Source organism: Staurois parvus, unplaced genomic scaffold, assembly GCF_062004578.1.
Source record: "Staurois parvus isolate SC_StPar_1 unplaced genomic scaffold, SC_StPar_1.0 ptg000089l, whole genome shotgun sequence".
Lineage (NCBI taxonomy): Eukaryota > Metazoa > Chordata > Amphibia > Anura > Ranidae > Staurois > Staurois parvus.
Window position 1 is genome coordinate 1,967,577 of NW_028317885.1, and position 24,984 is coordinate 1,992,560.

General features: G+C 40.1%; 1 protein-coding gene across 1 annotated transcript in view; it reads left to right on the forward strand.

Annotated features, from left to right (window-relative positions):
- The window catches only part of FAM227B (family with sequence similarity 227 member B), a 526,050-nt gene that overhangs the window by 74,519 nt on the left and 426,547 nt on the right, over window positions 1-24,984 (forward strand). The window contains exons 5-6 of the mRNA XM_089670312.1: window positions 14,252-14,293; window positions 17,390-17,485. Coding sequence (XP_089526438.1) covers window positions 14,252-14,293; window positions 17,390-17,485 — 138 coding nt within the window. The remainder of the gene's footprint in view (window positions 1-14,251; window positions 14,294-17,389; window positions 17,486-24,984) is intronic.

Below are 24,984 nucleotides of genomic sequence, written 5' to 3' on the forward strand. Positions count from 1 at the left end.
TCCAAAAATGATAAAAAAAAAGAAGAAAACTGGTCCAGGAGACTGCCAAGAGGCCTACAGCAACATTAAAGGAGCTGCAGGAATTTCAGGCAGGTACTGGTTGTGAACTACATGTGACAACAGTCTCCAGTATTCTTTGTATGTCTGGGCTGTGGGGTAGCGTGGCAAGACAGAAGCCTTTTTTTTACTAAGAAAAACATCCAAACCCAGTACATTTTGCAAAAGCATACATCCAGTCTGCCGAAAGCATGTGGGAATATGTATTCTGGTCTGATGAGACCAAGATTGAACTTTATGGCAATAATTCCAAAAAGTATGTTTGGCACAAAACCAACACTGTATATCACCAAAAAAAAACCCCACCATACCCACAATGAAGCATGGTGGTGGCAGCATTATGCTTTGAGGCTATTTTCCTTCAGCTGGTTCTGGGGTTTTAGTCAAGTGGAGGGGATTTTGAACAGTTCCAAATATCATTCAATTTTGGCACACAACCTTCAGGCCTCTGCTAAAAAGCTTATGAAACAGAATTTTGACTTTCAGCACAACAATGTCTGAAAGCATACCACCAAATCAATAAAAAAATGGCTTCACCATCAGAAGAAGATCAAAGTTTTTGAATGGCCCAGCCAGAGCCCAGACCTAAATGTAATTGAAAATCTGTGGGGTGACCTGTGCACAGGAGATGCCCTCTCAATCTGACACATTTGGAGCACTTTTGCAAGGAAGAGTGAGCAAAGATTACCAGGATGTGCCATGCTGATAGACCCCCTACCCCAAAAGACTAAATGCTGTCATAAAATCAAAAAGGTGATTCAAGTATTCATTTAAGGGTGTGCATAATTGTGCACTCACATTATTGTAAGGTTCTTTTTTCCCTTTAACCTCCCTGGCGGTAATCCCGAGTGTGGCTCGGGGGCTAAATTTCAATACCAAAACCAGTAACCCCAAGCCACACTCAGGGTTAATTTTCAGTACCAAAATCAGTAACACCAAGCCACACTCAGGATTGTACTGTAGTGTAATTTACCTTGTCCCAATGTCCTCCCACTGTGTCCTTTGGCCGATGCTGGCATCCATCTTCTGGGGTCCCTTCCCTGCGAGTGCCATGACACAGGGGGGCGGAACTGGCAGGAGATTTAAAAAAGTAAACAAAACATGACATACACACAATACATTGTAATCTGTTAGGATTACATTACTTAAATCAATTAATCATTAAGCACACTTGGTAACAGAAAACTCAATATTCGTGTATAAAGTCCCAAAATAAGTCCCAAAATCTTAGTGTATAAAGTCCCAAAATAGGAGTCCAAAAATCAAAATCCAAATAATTCCCAAAGAGGTTATCTCTAAATCAATACTTTCTTAAATCTTCGTATCTTCAAACCGCCTTTTTTTGGTGTACTCCAAAAATAAATCTTCATATACCTCAAAGAAAAAAACTCGACATAGTGCTTTATCCAAATAATATCCAAAATATAATAAAAGTGCCACACGTGTTACATGCAAAAACACTCCCGTGCCACAGCAACCGTGAGAAAAAATACCTCTGCCTTACATGTTATTCACTGCACACAAATAACAGAAGTGCATAATTACCCTCAAGGTAGTAACACAAGCCATAGATGAGATTAATTCCAACCTTTTTCCTTCAGCCTTTCCAACCACTTCCCATAGACCTCATAAACAGACCAGGGATCAGTGTATATAATAAATCACAGTACTTTAATATAGCAACTTACATTAAAATAAGAAGAGATCAGCTTCCACACACAAAGCGATTGATTCCACAATCGAGCCTCTCCTCAGTGGTGTTACAATATCCTCAGCATACCACTTCAGAGAAGGAATATGTAATTGGTAATAAGTTCCCCACTACCCATACACCTGTATGGAGGATTCCAGGGCATACACAGCCGCGTGTTCCAAGAACAAAAATGGCCGCCACAGCACTTCCGGAAGAGCGTCAGAACGTCACCACGTCACGTGCCCCGGACGCGTTTCGTCACATCCGGACTTTATCAACAGGGATACGGACGTGTCTCATCACTCTCCTTAAATACCATTGACCCAGGAGGTGAGGATACAGCCGCGGCCATTTTACAACCTGGAAGCCCGGACCTCCATACCCATACGGATAAGCTGCACCTAGACCAGCAGAGCACCAGAAAAAAACCATCCCATACTGGCCAACTTGTGCCCTCACATTATACCAATACAAATTTAATTGAAAAAACATCCCCCAAATTTTATATATATCAATAGTGGCCATTTCTCCCGGAGGGTGCCCCATGCATCAGATATTATAAAATCCCTAACATTCACAAAAAGGGGATGGAGATCAAATTTATCCTCCATCCTCCTACTTCACCCCCTATCGTATAAGACATGAAAAATAACATAATAAAATATTCGCATGATAAATCAATCTCCGCCCAATATACATACACATATTTTATACAATCTACTAAAAGTCCTTAAACACTATATTAGAGTACATGACGTAACCATATACCCTATTACAATCAGGTTTTCAAACAATCACTATTTTAACCCAAAATATTAAAATTAAAAAAAATTTAAAAAATAAAAAAATATATAAAAAAATATATAAAAAAATGTGAAAAAATATATAATAAAATAAAATTAACATAATAGAAAATAATAAATAATAAATAAAATTAAAAAAAAAAAATTATTAAAATATTATACAACCCCTACAAACCTAAATATATATTCCCTCTAACAATGCAATTTACTGATCAGAGATAAAGCAATTGAGGTCTAACTTGATATTAAGACCCCTGGGTTTCAAAGTGTTCAGCCTATAAATCCAAAAAGTTTCATTTTTAGATATCTCCTGTACCCTCTTACACCCCCTCCAGTGAGATTCCAAGACATCAATACCACAAAAATTCAAAAGGCTTGGATCTGAGTCATGAAACTCACGGAAATGTTTGGATACACTGTGTTCTTTCTTCCCTTTTTTCACATTTTCAACATGTTCTTTAAGCCTGATTTTTAAATCTCTTTTTGTTCTACCAACATATTGGATTTTACAAGGGCATTCTAGTACGTAGGTCACATATTTCATGTTACAAGTAATAAATTTGTTAATTGTAAAGATCTCTCCCGTAACACATGATTTAAATGTTGTGATTTTCCTCTCTTTTATACCTGTGATTTTACAGATCTTACATTTTTTGCACGGAAAAAAACCTTGGAGCCCAAACATCCTTGGTTTACTAGGAGGGGAAATCACTCCCTTTACCAGCAGATTACGTAAATTCTCACTTTTTCTATAGATAAAGCGAGGTTTTTCCGGTAAGATATTTCCCAGAGTAGGATCTTTTTGCAATAGAGGCCAATGTTTCCTAATAATATTTTCCACTCCTTTGTACTGACAACTAAATTTGGAGATGAAAGCAAAGTCTACTCCCTTATTCCCCTCAACTCCATGATTTTTCTTAATTTCCTTTTTTTTCCCATCCCCTATATAATTCTGACTTACTTTGTATCTGATTTTTTCCAATTTCATAGGATCATATCCTTTAGACACAAAACTATTTTTTATCACCTCAGATTGCAAGATATAATCGTCCAATCTTGAACAATTCCTCATAACACGTATAAACTGACCCTTTGGGATTCCCTGGATCCACAAAGGGTGATGGCAACTATTGGTAGGAATGAACCCGATTCCTATCGGTGTCCTTAAAGAAAGTTTTAAAACACAGTTTGTTTCCAAATTTAAACATATGCAAATCCAAAAAATTAACCCATTCCTTACTCCTATTTATCGAAAATCCTAATTCATATTTATTCATACGGATATGATCTAGGAAGATGTCAAATTCTGTATCGGTACCGTCCCAAACTACCAAGATGTCATCAATATATCGCCTCCACACTTTCAGGCCTCCCCAGTTTTTTCCAAAAAAAAAGTTTACGTACACTAGAGGGTGGTATTACATTGAGTGTTGTTTTATCATTAATAGTTATTTTTAAGTATAATTATTGAGAATGGAGGTGTTTAATTTTTTAGAATCAAGGACCATAAATATAGAGGAGGTTTTTTTGGCCACAAGAGTAGCAAAAGATGAGAATTTAGAATTTTTAGTGAAAAGAGTACAATATACTATAGAAAAGAAGATACAGTTATGGTGGGATATTCTAACCTTAGAAAAATATCTCACCGAGGGGATTATTCCCAGGAGATTGAGGTGGGATTTAGGACCCAATGATGGATTGGAAGACCCTGACTCTATGGTGGAATGGAAAAATTTCTTTCACAATTGTGAGAAACAATTGATGATTTTACTATTGGAGAGAAAAAAGAGGAAGTTGGGGTCAATTGAATCAAAATTGAGGGATTTTAAAAATAAAGTAGAAAACTTTAAAGATAGCAAAGAATATACTGATCTCTGTAGGACAGTGCAGGAACATCTTAATAAAAAGGATGCAGAGGTTAAGAAGAAGAAGCAGAAGAAGTTTATTAGAGATATGGAGGATTACCGTAATAACTCTATTTATAAATGGCAGGGAATAGTTGACACTAATCCCCAATCTAATATGTCATCGCCTGCTGTTTCAATGAGAGAGGTGGGAACAAAAGGAGTGGTGCCACCCCCGGGTAATAATACAAAGAGTAAAGTATCTGCCCCTAGGAAAACAGAACAGAATCATGGATCCGGGAATTTGAATAATAATTATTCAAAACCATCTAATTCGCCTTATCAGTCCTATAATATTCCAACCCAGAATCGGTTTCAACCGCTATCAGGGTGGAATAATGGTTACTATAATAGTCCCAGGAATTTTAGAGGGAGAGGTGGGCCCCAGAGGAATTTTTTTCAGAGGAATCCAAGAGGCAGGCCCCCGGGTCCCCCTCAGAGGGAACCATATTACCCCCAACAGTGGGGGAATCAGGGTTATTGGAATCCCCCTTACAGAAGAGAGGGAGAATACGGCCCACAACAGAACAGAGAGGAAGAAATCCCAATACAATGTCAAAGCATGGAGGAGTGTGCTCCACAGGGGGAGAACGTAAACAAAAGGAAAAGGAAAGAAGTATAGGGGAGGGGATTTATAATTTGAGCTCTGTGGACTTTACGGATAATGAGATTCAATTACTGGATAAGGGTTTAAAGTTTGCGCCGAAAGGAAATCTGAATAAGTTTGGAACATTTATATATATTAATAAATTTATTAGGAAATTAAATATTAAAAAGTATTTCTCTTCCCTCCCTGACCCGACTACCGCAGCCAACTGTATGAGTAGGCCGATGTTTGTTCACAGCAATCTTAGGAACAGATCGACCTTTAATCCTTTAAACTCTAGGAACCAATTTATTGAGGTTTTTAAACGTATGACGATTGATGACCTATATGTATTAGAATATGAGAAGGCCAAGGAAGAAAAAGCAACATATCAGGGTTTAAGAAGTTTGAAGAAGAGAAAGGAAATTGTTATCAGACCGGCGGATAAGGGGGGTGGAGTGGTCATGATGGATAGAGTGCAATATGAGGAGGAGATGTGTAATATATTGAAGGATTCCACTACATACTGTAAGATCCCCAAAAATCTGACTTTAAAATATAGAAAGGCGTTAAAAAAAATAATTAAAATGGCGAGGGATGATCATATTCTAAGTGAAAAAGAAGCACAGTTTTTAGTTCCATCGGTTTGCCGTATTCCTTTTATGTATATCCTCCCAAAGATTCACAAAAGTCTCACAAATCCTCCGGGTAGACCTATCATCAATGGCATTGGCTCAGTGCATTCTAGGATAGGCCAATATGCGGATTTCTTTCTACAGAATATTGTTAAACAGATGCCTTCATTTGTTAAGGATAGTCAAGATATAATAGAATTGTTAGAGGGAATGGAGGTTACGGAAGATACTTTGTTGGCTACCATTGATGTTAATTCCCTTTATACCAATATAAAACACGTAGATGGTTTGGAAGCCATCAAATGGGGTTTAAAAAACTTTTCTGAGCCCCATAGAAAACAAAGGAAACTGATTATACAGCTATTGGACTTTAGTATGAGGAACAACTATTTTTGGTATAAAGGAGAATTCTTCATCCAGCAGAAAGGCGTAGCAATGGGGGCGAAATTCGCCCCCAGTTTGGCCAATATTTTTTTGGCCAAATGGGAGGACTCAGAGATTTTATAAATAGAGTTATTACGGTAATCCTCCATATCTCTAATAAACTTCTTCTGCTTCTTCTTCTTAACCTCTGCATCCTTTTTATTAAGATGTTCCTGCACTGTCCTACAGAGATCAGTATATTCTTTGCTATCTTTAAAGTTTTCTACTTTATTTTTAAAATCCCTCAATTTTGATTCAATTGACCCCAACTTCCTCTTTTTTCTCTCCAATAGTAAAATCATCAATTGTTTCTCACAATTGTGAAAGAAATTTTTCCATTCCACCATAGAGTCAGGGTCTTCCAATCCATCATTGGGTCCTAAATCCCACCTCAATCTCCTGGGAATAATCCCCTCGGTGAGATATTTTTCTAAGGTTAGAATATCCCACCATAACTGTATCTTCTTTTCCATAGCATATTGTACTCTTTTCACTAAAAATTCTAAATTCTCATCTTTTGCTACTCTTGTGGCCGAAAAAAACCTCCTCTATATTTATGGTCCTTGATTCTAAAAAATTAAACACCTCCATTCTCAATAATTATACTTAAAAATAACTATTAATGATAAAACAACACTCAATGTAATACCACCCTCTAGTGTACATAAACTTTTTTTTTGGAAAAAACTGGGGAGGCCTGAAAGTGTGGAGGCGATATATTGATGACATCTTGGTAGTTTGGGACGGTACCGATACAGAATTTGACATCTTCCTAGATCATATCCGTATGAATAAATATGAATTAGGATTTTCGATAAATAGGAGTAAGGAATGGGTTAATTTTTTGGATTTGCATATGTTTAAATTTGGAAACAAACTGTGTTTTAAAACTTTCTTTAAGGACACCGATAGGAATCGGGTTCATTCCTACCAATAGTTGCCATCACCCTTTGTGGATCCAGGGAATCCCAAAGGGTCAGTTTATACGTGTTATGAGGAATTGTTCAAGATTGGACGATTATATCTGAGGTGATAAAAAATAGTTTTGTGTCTAAAGGATATGATCCTATGAAATTGGAAAAAATCAGATACAAAGTAAGTCAGAATTATATAGGGGATGGGAAAAAAAAGGAAATTAAGAAAAATCATGGAGTTGAGGGGAATAAGGGAGTAGACTTTGCTTTCATCTCCAAATTTAGTTGTCAGTACAAAGGAGTGGAAAATATTATTAGGAAACATTGGCCTCTATTGCAAAAAGATCCTACTCTGGGAAATATCTTACCGGAAAAACCTCGCTTTATCTATAGAAAAAGTGCGAATTTACGTAATCTGCTGGTAAAGGGAGTGATTTCCCCTCCTAGTAAACCAAGGATGTTTGGGCTCCAAGGTTTTTTTCCGTGCAAAAAATGTAAGATCTGTAAAATCACAGGTATAAAAGAGAGGAAAATCACAACATTTAAATCATGTGTTACGGGAGAGATCTTTACAATTAATAAATTTATTACTTGTAACATGAAATATGTGACCTACGTACTAGAATGCCCTTGTAAAATCCAATATGTTGGTAGAACAAAAAGAGATTTAAAAATCAGGCTTAAAGAACATGTTGAAAATGTGAAAAAAGGGAAGAAAGAACACAGTGTATCCAAACATTTCCGTGAGTTTCATGACTCAGATCCAAGCCTTTTGAATTTTTGTGGTATTGATGTCTTGGAATCTCACTGGAGGGGGTGTAATAGGGTACAGGAGATATCTAAAAATGAAACTTTTTGGATTTATAGGCTGAACACTTTGAAACCCAGGGGTCTTAATATCGAGTTAGACCTCAATTGCTTTATCTCTGATCAGTAAATTGCATTGTTCGAGGGAATATATATTTAGGTTTGTAGGGGTTGTATAATATTTTAATAATTTTTTTTTTTAATTTTATTTATTATTTATTATTTTCTATTATGTTAATTTTATTTTATTATATTTTTTATATATTTTTTCACTTTTTTTATATATTTTTTTATTTTTTAAATTTTTTTTAATTTTAATATTTTGGGTTAAAATAGTGATTGTTTGAAAACCTGATTGTAATAGGGTATATGGTTACGTCATGTACTCTAATATAGTGTTTAAGGACTTTTAGTAGATTGTATAAAATATGTGTATGTATATTGGGCGGAGATTGATTTATCATGCGAATATTTTATTATGTTATTTTTCATGTCTTATACGATAGGGGGTGAAGTAGGAGGATGGAGGATAAATTTGATCTCCATCCCCTTTTTGTGAATGTTAGGGATTTTATAATATCTGATGCATGGGGCACCCTCCGGGAGAAATGGCCACTATTGATATATATAAAATTTGGGGGATGTTTTTTCAATTAAATTTGTATTGGTATAATGTGAGGGCACAAGTTGGCCAGTATGGGATGGTTTTTTTCCGGTGCTCTGCTGGTCTAGGTGCAGCTTATCCGTATGGGTATGGAGGTCCGGGCTTCCAGGTTGTAAAATGGCCGCGGCTGTATCCTCACCTCCTGGGTCAATGGTATTTAAGGAGAGTGATGAGACACGTCCGTATCCCTGTTGATAAAGTCCGGATGTGACGAAACGCGTCCGGGGCACGTGACGTGGTGACGTTCTGACGCTCTTCCGGAAGTGCTGTGGCGGCCATTTTTGTTCTTGGAACACGCGGCTGTGTATGCCCTGGAATCCTCCATACAGGTGTATGGGTAGTGGGGAACTTATTACCAATTACATATTCCTTCTCTGAAGTGGTATGCTGAGGATATTGTAACACCACTGAGGAGAGGCTCGATTGTGGAATCAATCGCTTTGTGTGTGGAAGCTGATCTCTTCTTATTTTAATGTAAGTTGCTATATTAAAGTACTGTGATTATTTATTATATACACTGATCCCTGGTCTGTTTATGAGGTCTATGGGAAGTGGTTGGAAAGGCTGAAGGAAATAGGTTGGAATTAATCTCATCTATGGCTTGTGTTACTACCTTGAGGGTAATTATGCACTTCTGTTATTTGTGTGCAGTGAATAACATGTAAGGCAGAGGTATTTTTTCTCACGGTTGCTGTGGCACGGGAGTGTTTTTGCATGTAACACGTGTGGCATTTTTATTATATTTTGGATATTATTTGGATAAAGCACTATGTCGAGTTTTTTTCTTTGAGGTATATGAAGATTTATTTTTGGAGTACACCAAAAAAAGGCGGTTTGAAGATACGAAGATTTAAGAAAGTATTGATTTAGAGATAACCTCTTTGGGAATTATTTTGATTTTGATTTTTGGACTCCTATTTTGGGACTTTATACACTAAGATTTTGGGACTTATTTTGGGACTTTATACACGAATATTGAGTTTTCTGTTACCAAGTGTGCTTAATGATTAATTGATTTATGTATGTACTTCAGGGGAAGGATGGTTAAAGTGACTTGGTGGGGTATTATAGTGAGAGCAGGCTAGTGCTGGATACCTAATAGGATTACATTACTGTATCAAACCATTTCACCTCAGTTTGTCCCTAGTGCTTTGTGCTGCGCCCTGCCTGCACTTTTACCGTTCTTTCTGCCTGGAAACTTGAGAACGTCCATGGCATACAAAAAATGTCCCTTTTTAGGTCAAAAGCGGTTTTAGCCCAGCTAGAAAACCATGATAGTGAATTAGAACCACTTGCAGAATTGAGCGATAGTGATTCGTGGGGAAATTTGTCATCGGACACTGAAAGTGACGACAGTGATGATTCTGCGCCCGACAGTCTGTGACGTCAGACTTTGTGCAATCCCATGTTTCAAAATTTTTCTTACCCAGGATGTTTACTAAACCAATATGTAGTGTCTAGTAATATTGCACCCTTATTTGGACAAATTTCACTGTTTTTGGTTTGATTACATTATTGAATTAAATTGAATTAAATGTATTATTTTTTAAATTATTTATTATAATTTATTTCGTATAATTTGATTTCGTGTTTCAAACTTTATCATACCCTGGATGTTTACTAGACTCTTGTTTGGACAGATTTAAGTGAGTTATTCCTAAGAATTACAGGCCTACAATATAAAAAATAAATTTCCATGCAAAACAATGTACCGCTTTGACATTCAAAAATATTGACATAATCAGACCGCCAGGGAGGTTACGTTTGTTTTTAATTGAATTGCACAGAGTTTAGATCACATTAAAGGTGGAAAAACGTCAGAAGTGATTTTACCTTGGTCTGATTTTTTTTTTTACATATAGCAAGCCTGACATTTTTACAGGGGTGTATAGACTTTTTCATTCCACTGTAGATGTTTCTCACACCAACCATTAAATTGAAAACTGTATTGAATGCTTCAATCTTATTGGTGAAACATCAAGTGGAGAGAGAAAAAGAAATCATAAGCCTTGGTTTCATAGACCAGACCAATGAGACATTGGGCGATGCAAAAGATATTTATGCAGTGGATTACACAAACCCCAGATAATGGTAAACTGAGTGTTTTTACTACTTTAAAATATATGAACAAAATGCAGCGAGAAATTTTCATGCATATGTCACTGTTTACATGTTGAGTCCATTCAAACTTAAACAAACCTTTACCATATCCTAATTTTGACATTATGCTAAGCAGTGACATTTCACTTCCCTTTCCTGTTTCTTATTTTTTGGCTATAGAAAGTGTATTGGGGAAAGCTTCTTTGGAAAGCTCGATAGAAATGTCTTCATATCTTCATTAGTAATTGGTGTATCTGCCCTCATTTCAGTATGAAGTCTTATTATTATTATTATACAGGATTTATATATCGGCAACAGTTTGCGCAGCACTTTACAATATAAGGTAGACAGTACAATTACAATACATTTCAGTACAGAAGGAATGTAAGGGCCCTGCTCGTGGAGCTTACAATCTAAAGGAAGGGGGAGATGATACAAAAGGTGACAGCTGCGAGGGATGATCTGGTGGAGGTGATTCAAGTACAGTTCTTAGGTGGAGGTGGGGTAGGCTTCCCTGAAGAAGTGCGTTTTCAAAGATCACCTAAAGGCAGACAGGGTGGGGGCTGACTGGACATGCTGTGGTAGGGAGTTCCAGAGGATGGAAGAGAAGTCTTGAGAAGTCCTGGAGGCGAGTGTGGGAAGAGGTGATGAGGGAGCTAGAGAGGAAGATATCATGGGAGGAACGGAGTGGGCAATTTGGCCGATATCTGTGGATGAGGTCGGTGGTGTAGGTAGGGGCAGTGTTGTGGATGGCTTTGTAGGCTGTGGTTAGTATTTTGAATTTTATACGTTGGGTTATTGGAAGCCAGTGAGGGGATTGTTAGAGAGGGGCAGCAGACACTGATCGGTTCGTAAGGTGTATGAGTCTAGCAGCAGCATTCATAATAGACTGAAGGGGGGATAGCCTGTGTAACGGTAGACCAGTGAGGAGGGAGTTGCAGTAATCAAGGCAGGATATAACCAAGACATGAATAAGTTTGTTTTGTGGTGTCATTGGTCAGGAAGGGGCTGATTTTGGAAATGTTCCAGAGGTTGAGGTGGCAAGATTTAGCCAGTGAGTGGATTTGGGGCCCAAAGGAGAGGTCAGAGTCTAGGATTATGCCTAGCACCCTGGCATGAGGGGAAGGACCAATGGTTGTGCTGTTGATCTTAATGGTAAAGTCGTAAGTGGGAGATCGGGGAGGAGGAAATATTACAAGCTCAGTTTTTGAAAGATTGAGTTTGAGGTAGTGATGTGACATCCATGCTGATAAGTCGCTTAGTAGATTTGTGATACGTGAGGAGATTGAGGGGGTGAGCTGGGGAGTGGAGAGATAGCTCTGGGTGTCATCAGCATAGAGGTGGTATTGGAAGCCATGGGAGGTTATAAGTTGGCTCATGGAGGAGGTATAGAGAGAGAAAAGGAGGGGCCCAAGAACAGAACCTTGGGGTATCCCAACAGAAAGGGGAAGAGGAGCGGAGGAGGAGTTGTATGTGACACTGAAAGTGCGCTGAGAAAGGTAAGATTAGAACCAGAAGAGAACAGAGTCACGGAGGCCGATGGAGTGGAGTTTACTGAGGAGGAGCGGGTGGTCGACTGTATCAAAGGCAGCAGAAAGGTCAAGGAGTATGAGTATGGAGTAATGGCCGTTGGTTTTAGCAGTTAGTTGGTTTTAGCAGTTAATTGCTTCTAATGTTAAATGCGATATGGGTGCATATTCAGGCCATAATTCTCCTTATAAAGATGTGCAATATAATCAGTTTGGTTCATTTTGGCAGAATGGGTTGGAAACTTTTCATACTCGCATAAAAGAAAAAAATCTGACTGTAACAGAAGCGTAGGCAGGACAGAACACACAAAGAAGATGGGGAACACACAAAGCTTTATTGAACCATGAAAGACACTCAATCAGGACAGTTCATGGCTCTCCGCGACATGCGGCCTGTAGGGACACCCACGATAAGCAGGCTCACGGGGACTCAACGGGACCTTGGCGATGGGGTCTGACCTCAGCACAACCCCCACACAGCTTTCTAGGGGCAACATCAGGCTCACGGGGACTCAACGGGACTTTGGCTGTGGAGTCCAGCCTCAGCACAGCTCCCACACTGCTTGCTAGGGACAACATCAGGCTCACGGGGACTCATCGGGACCTTGGCTGTGGAGTCTGGTCTCAACACAGCTCCCACACAGCTTACTAGGGACAACATCAGGCTCACAGGGACTCAGCAGGACTTTGGCTGTGGAGTCTGGCCTCAGCACAGCTCCTTCACAGCTTACTAGGGACAATATCAGGCTCACGGGGACTCAGCGGGACCTTGGCTGTGGAGTCTGGTCTCAACACAGCTCCCACACAGCTTACTAGGGACAACATCAGGCTCACGGGGACTCAGTGGGACTTTGGCTGTGGAGTCTGGCCTCAGCACAGCTCCCACACAGCTTACTAGGGACAACATCAGGGTCACGGGGACTCAGCCGTACCATGGCTGTGGAGTCTGGTCTCAATACAGCTCTCACACAGCTTAATAGGGACAACATCAGGCTCACGGGGACTCAATGGGACTTTGGCAGGGGCACTCACAGCGGCCAACTTTTCCAGGGACAGCAGCAATTAGCAGGCAGGGGCCCTCACAGCGGCCAGCTTTTCCAGGGACAGCAGCAATTAGCAAGCAGGGGCCCTCACAGCGGCCAGCTTTTTCAGGGACAGCAACGATTAGCAGGCAGGGGCCCTCACAGCGGCCAGCTTGCCAGGAACAGCAGCAGGACTCCTGGCTGTGGGATCTGACCTTTGAGGAGGGGGGCTCCTGCAGAGTGCTCAGCGTGGATGGCTGCAGAGGCCCGGTCCCAACCCGGACCTCCCACGACAGCGGTGGCGGCAGGCTGAGAGAGCGGCCAGACAGCGCAGGAGGAAGAGACCAGCCGGCTCCCGCGCCGGCCTTTTAAACTGCCCAGGACGCTTCCAGGTTACCCCGGCAATGGCCGGCCCAGCGCCGTGTTGCCGGGGCAAAGAGGCATGCCCCCCTTGGCTCGGGCCACGCTTCTAGTGAGCGTGGCCTTTGTCACTGGTGGGCGCAGAGCGCGGGAAGCCCCCTGTGCCTGAGCTGCTTCCACCGTGGTGAACAGAGAAATCTCGGCGGTCTGCCACTGGGGTCTCCTGGCGGGGGGTCACAGCTCCTCCGCCTAGATTGCTGGATGAGCTGTGATCCTTGCCGCAAGGGTCCCCGCCCCCCATCCTGCACAGCCTGGCTTCGGAGGCTGTGTGCAGGATGAGGACGCGGCAAGGGGGGAGGAGGGTGAAGGCACACCTTGATACTGATATTATACTACAAGAATCTGTATCTTCCCTTATTTATATTAACTTATTGGGTATTCGCATATCTGCGGGCTTTATTCCTTGAAAAAGTCAATGCTTGCCTAGGTTTGGAATTTGCTGAAATGCTAAATTGCATTCTGCAGTGGCTCCCATGCTCCTGCATCCAGTAGTTGGGAATGGTTTACACAGTAAGCAATTAAAGTTATTCTCCTAGCCTAACTTATCACACTTAAACATTACTCTGAAACACTGCCATAGTTTTCCTTGTACAAGTCTGAACAAAGCATTTAGCCCATTGTAGGTTAGGTTAACGTTTCACTGTATTGGTTATAGCATTTACAGTTGTCTAATATATTTCTGTCCATTATTTAGGCACATTCCAGAATTAATTATGAAACAGAAAACTTTGTTGAGGTAAGTCACCAAAATAGAAAGTGGGTTGACATGCTTTCTAAGCTTCTGTTTTACTATGACTATTGTTCTATATATTCCTGAAGTTTGAATGCTCATTATTAAAGATTTGTGATATAATTGCTTTTCATTATGCCTCACTTACCCACTTTACCACTGAATATGATGGGTTTTTGACATGGAAAACTGCAGCGAAGTGTAGCTAAAAGAAAGTTTAGAGAAAGTACGGGGGAAGGTGTGCAGCCTGCATGAATGCTTGTGACGTGATGCTTGATGTGATGTGAACTTGAAGCCCTTAATATACACTATATTTCCAAAAGTATTGGGATGTCTGCCTTTACATGCACATGAACTTTAATGGCATCCCAGTCCGTAGGGTTCAATATTGAGTTGGCCCGCCCTTTGCAGCTATAACTGATTCAACTCTTCTGGGAAGGCTGTTCACAAGGTTTAGGAGTGTGTCTATGGGAATGTTTGACTATTCTTCCAGAAGTGCATTTGTGAGGTCAGGCACTGATGTCGGACGAAAAGGCTTGGCTCACAGTCTCCGCTCTTGTTCATCCCAAAGGTGTTCTTTCCGGTTGAGGTCAGGACTCTGTGCAGGCCAGTCAAGTTCCTCCACCCCAAACTCGCTCATCCATGTCTTTATAGACCTTGCTTTGTGCTCTGATGCACAGTCATGTGGGAACAGGAAGGGGCCATTCCCAAACTGTTCCCACAAAGTTGGGAGCATGAAATTGTCCAAAATGGCTTGGTATGCTGGCGCCTTAAGAGTTCTCTTCACTGGTACGAAGGGGCCAAGCCCAACCCCTGAAAAACAACCCCACACCAAATCCCCCCTCCACAAAACTTTACACTCGGCACAATGCAGTCAGGCTAGTACCGTTCTCCTGGCAACTGTGAAACCCAGACATGTCCATCAGATTGCCAGACAGAGAAGCATGAATCGTCACTGCACAGAACACGTCTCCACTGCTCTACAGTCCAGTGGTGGTGTGCTTTTCAACACTAGATCCGAAGCTTTGCATTACACTTGGTGATGTAAGGCTTGGATGCAGCTGCTTGGCCATGGAATCCCATTCCATGAAGCTCTCTATGCACTGCTGTTGTGCCAATCTGAAGGCCACACAGAGTTTGGAGGTCTTTAGTTATTGACTCTGCAGACAGTTGGTGACTTCTGTGCACTGTGCGCTTCAACATGCGCTGACCCCGCTCTGTCATTTTACGTGGCCTATCCCTTTGTGGATGAGTTGCTGTTGTTCCCAGTTGCTTCCACTTTGTACTAATACCACTAGTAGTTGACCGTGGAATATATAGTAGCATGAAATTTCACAGATGGACTTATTGCACAGGTGGCAACCTATCACGGTATCACGCTTGAATTCACTGAGCTCCTGATAGCGACCCATTCTTTCACAAATGTTTGTAGAAGCAGTCTGCATGCCTAGGTTCTTGATTTTATAAACCTGTAACCATGTAGATGATTGGAACACCTGAATCCAATGATTTGCAGGGGTGTCCCAATACTTTTGGCAATTTAGTGTATGTATGCATGGACGCATCAGCAAATATGGAGGAGAGTTTAGGCAGAAAAAAAAAAGTAAAATTAATCTGCTCAGTCCTTATCCCATACTCATCCTCTTTCCTGACTCTCTGAGAAAAATGCTATAACATTTGTATTCATGGATGCAACCTTATCCAGTTTAGAGGAAATCCCCATATTCCATTTGATCACCTCTTAATTTTTTATTGTTTGCACTATAAACCAAAAAAGACAGACAATTGTGAAAAAAAAGCCCCCAATATTTTTGACATTTGCTATAAAACATCCAGTAAAAAAATGTAACAAATCAAATTTCGTCATAAATTTAGGCCAAAATGTATTCTGCTAAATGTCTTTGCTAAAATAAAAATCCCAATACATGTAAATTAACTGGTTTACATGAAAGTTATAGCGTCTACAAATGGCGGTATATATACTGGAATTTTGGGGTGTTTTTATACTAGTAATGGCGGATCAGTGACTTAAAGTGGGATTGCGGCGGGCATTCTGACACTGGGAGGGAACTGACTAACTGCCACTGACATCCCAATGACACTAATACAGTGATCAGTGCTAATAAAAATCACCGACACTGTACTAATGTCATTGGGCAGGAAGGGGTTAACATCTGGGGCAATCAAAGGGTTAAGTGTGTGCTGTTTTAATGTGTGTGCTGTGTGTGTTTTACTAGGGAAACACGCTGTTTTGTATTGCTCTGCTATGCAGAGCAATAGAAAACAGTATGTCAGTGCTGACAGGGGAGAGAGCTGTGTTGTTTACACACAGACCTCTCCCCTTTCACTGTTCCTTGCTGGCGGGGAATCTCTGGCCATGACCCGGTGATCGACATCTGTGGCCACCAATGGTGGTGCGGGTAGGGTGGCCTCTACCCGGAAATGCAAAATAACGTATATAAAAGTGATTTTGCGCAGCCCTGACACCTTGTAGCAGTAGTTCTGCTATAGGGTGGTGGGGAACTGGTTAAAGACAGATTCCAAAAACCTGTGAAGATTTGAAGTTACATATGTGTAGATAGCTGTTTAATAGTTACAAGCATGTAAAACTGGCTAGAAAAAAGCCCATGCTGACTATTCCTGATTCTTTTATACTTTTTGTAAATTAAGCAAATGGGATTGCCCAGTGTGGGCACATGATCCACTTTGGTGGAAATCTTTATTTTCTTCAGTTCATAATACATATAAACTTACCTATGTCACTTACTGTTTTGTTAACCCGTTTGGAACAGAGTTTTCTGAAGCTCAGGTGCCCAGTTTAGCTGCATCACTATTTTTCAGCAAACTTGATGATAACTCTATGAAAAATGTTGCTTTTTGACATTGGGCCAGAGAATTAGGAACACACATATCCTACTTGTGCATTACTGGTTCTCTGCTGCAATGATAACTTACATGCTCATGGTAAAGATCTTTTTCATGTGGACTTAAAAAATTGTGTGCATGAAAGGCTTAATAAAAAATATTCCAAGGAAACATAACAAAGTTTCTGATGATGACTTGGAAAAGTAACTTTGGTGTTGTACTTTTTTTTTTAATCAGAACTGTGTGTTTCCTGGCTTCAGTAGTGCAGACTTGCCTGGACATCTGGAGGCCACCAAGATCTTGCAATGTATTGCTGAAACTGAGCAATATCAAGTATGTATATTTTGAACATTAATTGTATTAACCTCTTTAAATGAAGGAAACCATCAGAATACATTTCCCCTTCCCATTAATCCTTATGCTTCACAACCTCTTGTTTTTAAAAGTGTGACAGCTACTATCTCAGATAATATTTCAGACTTGGAGGTTGCAGCATAGTATAGTTGGATATATTATCAAGTTGTGCAATATTTTCATCTATGCATAGTGCGCAGCATTCCAGTGCATTCACCACTAGTTAACATCAGTGGTATATGCTGGATCCATGGCCATCTTGGTAACAAATTAGCCGCTATACACATTGACTATTGGTAAATGTGTTTGAAAGCACTTACAAACATCGATGACCCTGCTTTGGAGAATAAGTGAGCATTGGCCTTATTGTAAATTTTATACTTTTTGCTTTATGAATCAACAAGACCCAGTAATGAATAAGTACAATCCAAAATGAACAAAACTAGAGTAAACCCTTTCACCATAAATACAAGCACAAGATTGTAAAGCTAGAGTGTCTATAGTAGTTGTCTATGACATTTCCTGAACGTTTGAGTTGGATTTCTAGAATGTCATAACTACATTAGGGCAGTTTTACACCCTAACACCCTTTTAAATCCTATGTCGCATCCCAGTGTTGCTGATCTCTTGAAGCTTCTTTGCAGTTACTTCTTATCCACATATATGTGCTCCTGTGGTGGCTGCATGGAATTTCTCTCTGATGATGACAACAATGGACCAGTGGCTGCATTATATGTGTTAAAATGGCCAGATGTTATTTTTTTTTCTGTTTTTATCAGTGATCACATGACCTCTGTTCTCAGCTGCATAAGGGACTTAGAGAGGCAGGGTGAGACTACAGGGGGCTGTGTTAGCAGGAGGCAGAGAAACAGCAGTACCTTGATCTTCCCAGTGATTAGTTGTGTAGGCATATACAGTATTTGATTTGATTTGGGCAGGCAGCATATCAACAGTGGGCTTTTATGATCACTAATGTTTACTAGGAATTCACAGGAAGTAGTAATTGTTCTCTCTTTGTGGGACTGTGTGGGGCTGGAGAAATGAGAGCAAATGATGTTGTGGCCAGCCAATCAGATTTGCATCTTTATTTTTTTGTGGAAAAATGAAACCAGAATTCTTTTTTTATGCTATTGTTCTAATCTTCAAGTTCTTCTGAATCAGCCCTGAATCTGTTTTCTCCCTCTCATTTTATACTTTTAGCGGAAATCTAGACAAATGTACAGTATTTTAGTCAAGCAAGGTATATAGAAATATTGAAACTGTGTTCTTAGTATTACCAGACATTTAGCAGGAAATTAGTGTGTGCCTTAATTAAAGCGATTGCAAAGTTATTTTTTTATTAATAACAAGCATATTTGTCTGCTCTGTGTAATGGTTTTGCACAGAGCAGTCCTGATCCTCCTCTTCTCGGGTGCCCTGCCTGAACTCCTCGCTCCTCCTCTTCTCTTAGGTTTTTTTACCCTAAGCAGATAATGCATTAAGGGATAAAACCTTCAGCCTTTACAACCACTTTAAAAAATGTACCTCATATATTGGATAATTCGCTCAACATATAGCTTTAAGATTTACAACCCTGCACTTAGAAACGTAATTATAAAATGGTAAAGTGCAAACTTCACTTATTTTCCACTATTTGTAGGCTGTGTTGTGGATCAGTTTTGCCATATTTGTTAATTTTTACTTGACTATGATTGGTTAATAGAAGCAAACATGCTTCTCCTTATTCATTGCCAGCTTGCAACATAGTGGTAACCTGATCTGGAACCACTTCGCTATCATCAGGTACCTCAGCTGTCAATACAACTGAGATTTAGGGGGCACAGCCTTGTAACGTGTTGCTGCTTGTTCTTTGGGGGTTGGATGTTTATTAACTTATCCTCAGTATGGAGCATCATGCTTGGGAATGTTAATAGATTGTAGGCAGTAAGGAGTTAAGTTGAGAGTTAAAGATTGATTATATTCTAGATTTTCCTGTTCTAAATTTTTTATGCATTTGTGAACATCATTTGTTACTGTAAAGATGATTACATTTTAGATATAGAGTTCAATCTTTAATTGTCCAAAAATTGCTACTATAAAAACATACAGCTTATTTCAAATTATTAAAAACAAAACTTCAAAGAAACTTCTGAAGTGCTATACCCTAAATTGTGCTATTTACTCCTTGATAGCTGCTTATATTATATGCTATTCAAACATTGTACAACAAAATCTATACGTTTAGTGTATTGCTACTTTAGTACAAACCATGCAAAATTATACATGTAAAATATCCTTTTGTGACAGCATTATCACGCAAAAAAGTAAAGTTTTCTGAAATTATGTCCAATAAAGCTTATACTCAATTAAGATTTTTTTGTGTCTATTAAAAAAAAAAAACCCCAATAAAAAAAGTCTTTTGTGTTTTAAGTGTGTGTATGCTTCTGTGTGCCTAGTACCACAAATTGTAAATATGCATGTTAGTGTGTTGTTAATTGAAATTAGTTTTATTAAATGTGGTTTTAAAATGTAAGCACTATGTAGGTTTCATGCTTTGCCTTGAGTGATTATTGGAACAAGTGGAGATTACCTGACACGTGTGGACTCCGGAAAAGAGAAAACACTATTTATGACCTTTATAATATGTAAGTCATGGGTTCAAGATGAGAGCACATCTTGATTGCAGAGCACTGTTGCTGGAGGAAGTATTGATTGGATACACAGTGGAATTGGTGGTACAAGACACACAGAAGATTACACATGCTTAAAACACAGGAGACTTTTTAAAGTTAAAGTAAACTCCTTTTTGCATATTTTACCTACAGGTAAGCCTTTAACCTCCCTAGCGATATGATTATTTCAGATTTTTGGTGCTGAAAGCGGTACCATTATTTTGCATGGAAATATGTAATTTTTTTTTTGTAGGCCTGTCATTTTTAGGAATAACTCACTGAAATCTGTCCGAACAAGAGTCTAGTAAACATTCCGGATATGATAAAACTTGAAACATGAAATCATAAATTATAATTTAATAAATAATCATAAAAAATAATAATGTAATAATACATTTAATTCAATATTATAATCAAACCAAAAACACTGAAATTTGAAATATAGCGCCAAGTTCACACATCGCTGAGCAAAATCGCAAAATCGTTTTCAGTGTCTGATGACGAATTTCCCCACAAATCATTATCACTCAATTCTGCAAGTGGTTCTGATTTACTATCGCTGTTCTCTAGCTGGTCTAAAACCGCTTTTGACATAAAGGGGCGCTTTTTGGACACCATGGACTTTTCTAAGTTTCCAGGCAGAAAGAACAGTCAAAATGCAGGCAGGGTACAGGACAAAGCAGTAGGGACAAAATGTATGTGAAATGCTTTGAAACAGCAATGTTTTACTATGCAATAATCGTTTTTAAAAAAATGACATTTTTTAAAAATTTCAAATTTGCCGCCGTTACCGGCACCCGTACGTCACGACGTCACAGGGACCGGAACACGGAAGCCGGATGCCGGCATCAGCCGGAGGAGATGGCCGGCGACGCTGCAGGGGACACATTGCGGGAGCGAAGGACAAGGTAAGCGCTGCAGTGAATCCCTGAGCAACGCTGCATGGTAAGCCCGAGTTTAGCTCGGGGTTACCGCTTTTGGTACTGAAACTCTACTCCGAGCTACACTCGGGAATACCGCCAGGGAGGTTAATAAGGCTTACCTGTAGGTACTCTAAATATCTCCTAATTGTGCACCATTTATAAGATATTTACTCTAGAAGCACTGTTGATGTCACCGGCGCATGCGCACTGCGCTCTCAATAGACAGAGCCGTGCAGCGGCTGAAACTCCCTTTGCATATACGTGGGAGTGAGACATCGCAGCCCAGCCAATCAGATGGCCACAGCTCGTGAACCTGGAAGGAAGACTGGGTGAAGATAGAAGCCTTGGGGAGCCGTGACAGTGCTCCGCTTGAGGGCTCTGTTTATGTGATGCATACTAGCACATTATTCTCTTAGCTTGCAGGGAGATTATTTAGAATTTTTTTTCACGGTTTAATACCGCTTTTAATGTGTTTTTATATGGACATGATTAAATATAAGATTTATAGAACATAATTTCAGCACTTTATTTTTTTGCGTGGTCAGGCTGTCACTGTATGTTTTAAATATATAATTTTGCATAGTTTTCACTAAAGAAGCACTGCACTAAATGTATAGATTTTATTACAAATTATTCTGTTCTTTTTTTTAAAACTGGTAATGGAAGTGTAAGCTTAAAGTGTAGCCAGGTGCTTAGCTAGAGAAGGAGCCACTATAAAACACTATGCTGTAGCTGCTTTGTGTGCCTTTACTAGACTCTTATGTTGGCTTACGGTGCCATTCAGCATCTATCAGCATATGGAGCCGGTAGGCATGAATGACCTGAGAGACTTTGATGCAGACTGCACAGAACTCTGAGAAGTGTAGTTTGGGAAGAGGATCTTGCATGGGACTAGATGGAGTGATGGACTGCAACTCCCAGACATTGTTCAGAAGAACAGCATACCTTGATTAAAAAGTTGATTGGAGAGGGGAAAACATATAAACAAGTGCATAAAATGATAGGCTGCTCAGCTAAAATGATTGGAAATGCTTTAAAATGGCAACCAAAACCTGAAAGACGTGGAAGAAAGTGAAAAACTACCATTCGAATGGATAGAAGAATAGCCAGAATGGCAAGGACTCAGCCAACAATCAGCTCCAGAAAGGTCAAAGAAGGTGTAAAGTTACCTGTGAGTACTGTTACTATTAGAAGACGCCTATGTGAAGCCAAGCTATCTGCAAGAAGCCCCCGCAAAGTCCCACTGTTGAAAAAAAGACATGTGCTGAAGAGGTTACAATTTGCCAAACAGCACATTGACTGGCCTAAAGAGAAATGGCACAACATTTTGTAGACTGATGAAAGTAAGATTGTTCTTTTTGGGTCTAGTGGCCAGAGACAGTTTGTCAGACGACCCCCAAACACTGAATTCAAGCCACAATACACTGTGAAGACAGTAAAGCATGGTTGCGCAAGCATCATGAAATAGGGATGTTTCTCATACTACGGTGTTGGGCCTATTTATCGCATACCAGGGATCATGGATCAGTTTGAATACATCAGAATACTTGAAGAGGTCATGCTGCCTTATGCTGAAGAGGAAATGCCCTTGAAATGGGTGTTCCAACAAGACAACGACCCCAAACACACCAGTAAACGTGCAACGTCTTGGTTCCAGACCAACAAGATTGACGTTATGGAGTGGCCAGCCCAATCCCCGGATCTTAATCCAATAGAAAACTTGTGGGGTGACATCAAAAATGCAGTTTCTGAGGCAAAACCAAGAAATAGAGAAGAACTGTGGAATGTAGTCCAATCATCCTGGGTTGGAATACCTGTTCACAGGTGCCAGAAGTTGGTTGACTCCATGCAACACAGATGTACAGCAGTTCTCAGAAACAGTGCTTATACAACTAAATATTAATTAAGTGATTCAAAGGAAAGCAAAATCTTCAAACATTTTTCAGTTTATATAGTGAATGTTTGAGTTTATAAAGAATACAAACACTGCTGTTTTTTTGAACAGTCTAATATTCACTTTTCTTCAATTTTTTTTAGAGGAACAACACAAATTTGCTATATTTTTCTTCATGTTTTGATTGATTTGGAATAGAATGTGTAGTGTTCCCAATGCATTTGTGTGTATGGAAATAAAAGCTATTAGAAGGATTTTGAGCTTTATTCACTTTTTTCAACACACTGCTATTATTTTGAACACAACTGTATGTGATTTTGCATTTCTGGGTAAGGAGCGCACCGCCCTAACCCCACTGTCATTGGCTCCTGAAGATGTCAATCACCAGGTCAAGGCCAGAGATTCATTGCCAGTGCCAAAAAATAAATAAACATTCCAGTATATATACCGCCATTTGTAGCTGCTATAACTTTCACGTAAACAACATACATCTTGGCCTAAATTTATGAAGAAATTGTATTTTTTATATTGGATATGTTTTATAACAAAAATTCTAAAATATTGGGGGGGGGGGGGTTTCAAAATTGTTTTGTTCTGTTTTGTTTTTAGAGCAAAAAATAAAAATGTAGAGGTGTCAGGGATGCGGGTGTGACCAGAGATGTGTGTACTGACACAGGGAAACGCAGGCTTCAGATATGGTATAAATAAGACAATTTATTAAGACTAACAATACAAATGTAAACGCAGTGCACCAAACCCCAAGCTAACACAAATACATACAACAGGGTGAAACAAACCCAAACCTAAACTGATATAGATACACAGGTACATACACATATAGAGCACAACGTAGTCAGGCAGGCCGGGTCGATAACTATCGGGCAGGTAGGTACAGGAGGAGCAGGTGGAGAGTAGTCAGGTCACGAGCCGGGTACAGCAACTAACGGACAGGTAGGTACAGGGGGTCAGGCAGAGAATGGTCAGGGTCACAAGCCAGGGATCAAACAGGAGAAGTCAGCAGAGGTCAGGATCAGGCAGGGTCGGCAACAAGTCAGGCAGAAACAGGAACAGGAATGCAGGTTACAAGAAACAGGGGCCCATGGAAAAACACACACCAAGGCACAGACTGCAGGTCTGGCCATCCCTTAAATACACCTGCAATCAGCCCCAGGTGATGGCTAATTGCCGAAGTGAACCTCTGGTTGTTGAGAGCACCCGCTGGCCAGCCCTGGTACTGCAGCCCACAAGGCAGGTGAGTCCCACCACTATTGGCAAGTCCATTCCTGACAAGAGGTGATCAAATACCACCAAAAGAAAGTGCTATTTGTGGGAAAAAAATGACAAAAATTTCATTTATGTACAGCGTTACATGACTGCACAATTGTCAGTTAAAGTAACGCAGCGCCGTATTGCAAACAAAATGGCCTGATTGTGAAGGGGGGTACATCTTCCGGAGGGCAAGTGATTAATCTAGTGGTTCAGAGCTTTAACTTAAGCTACTATAGCATAGTGATTACATTGCCTAGTGAGCTCTGATTGAACTAGTTATCTGTTTGCCTATTTATGCATATACTGCCTTATGCTTCCCAACCGTGCTATAGCCGAAAGACAGCTACAGCACGCTTCTCTAGTTCTGGGAGGGTGTCCATGGATGTGCTCCCAGAAGATGCCTCCTGTGCACCCCCAGCGGCATGCACCCGGCACTGTCCATGATCTCTGTGTCCTACGGACACAGCTGATCATGTGATAAGGTAAAAGGCCAATCACAGCGGCCTTTTACCACATGATCCGCTGTATCCAATGACACAGCAGATCACAATGTAAATACAGTCGCCGGTAATCAACTGCACTTTCTTCACGCTGTCACAGAGTGAGGAAAGTACTGCTGATAACCAGCAAATGTGACAGGGGACATCTGCACTAATACTCAGTGCCCAGCAATGCCGCCCAGCAGTGTCGCCCATAAGTGCTGTCCAGCAGTGCTGCTGGTCAGTACCATCTGTCAGTGTC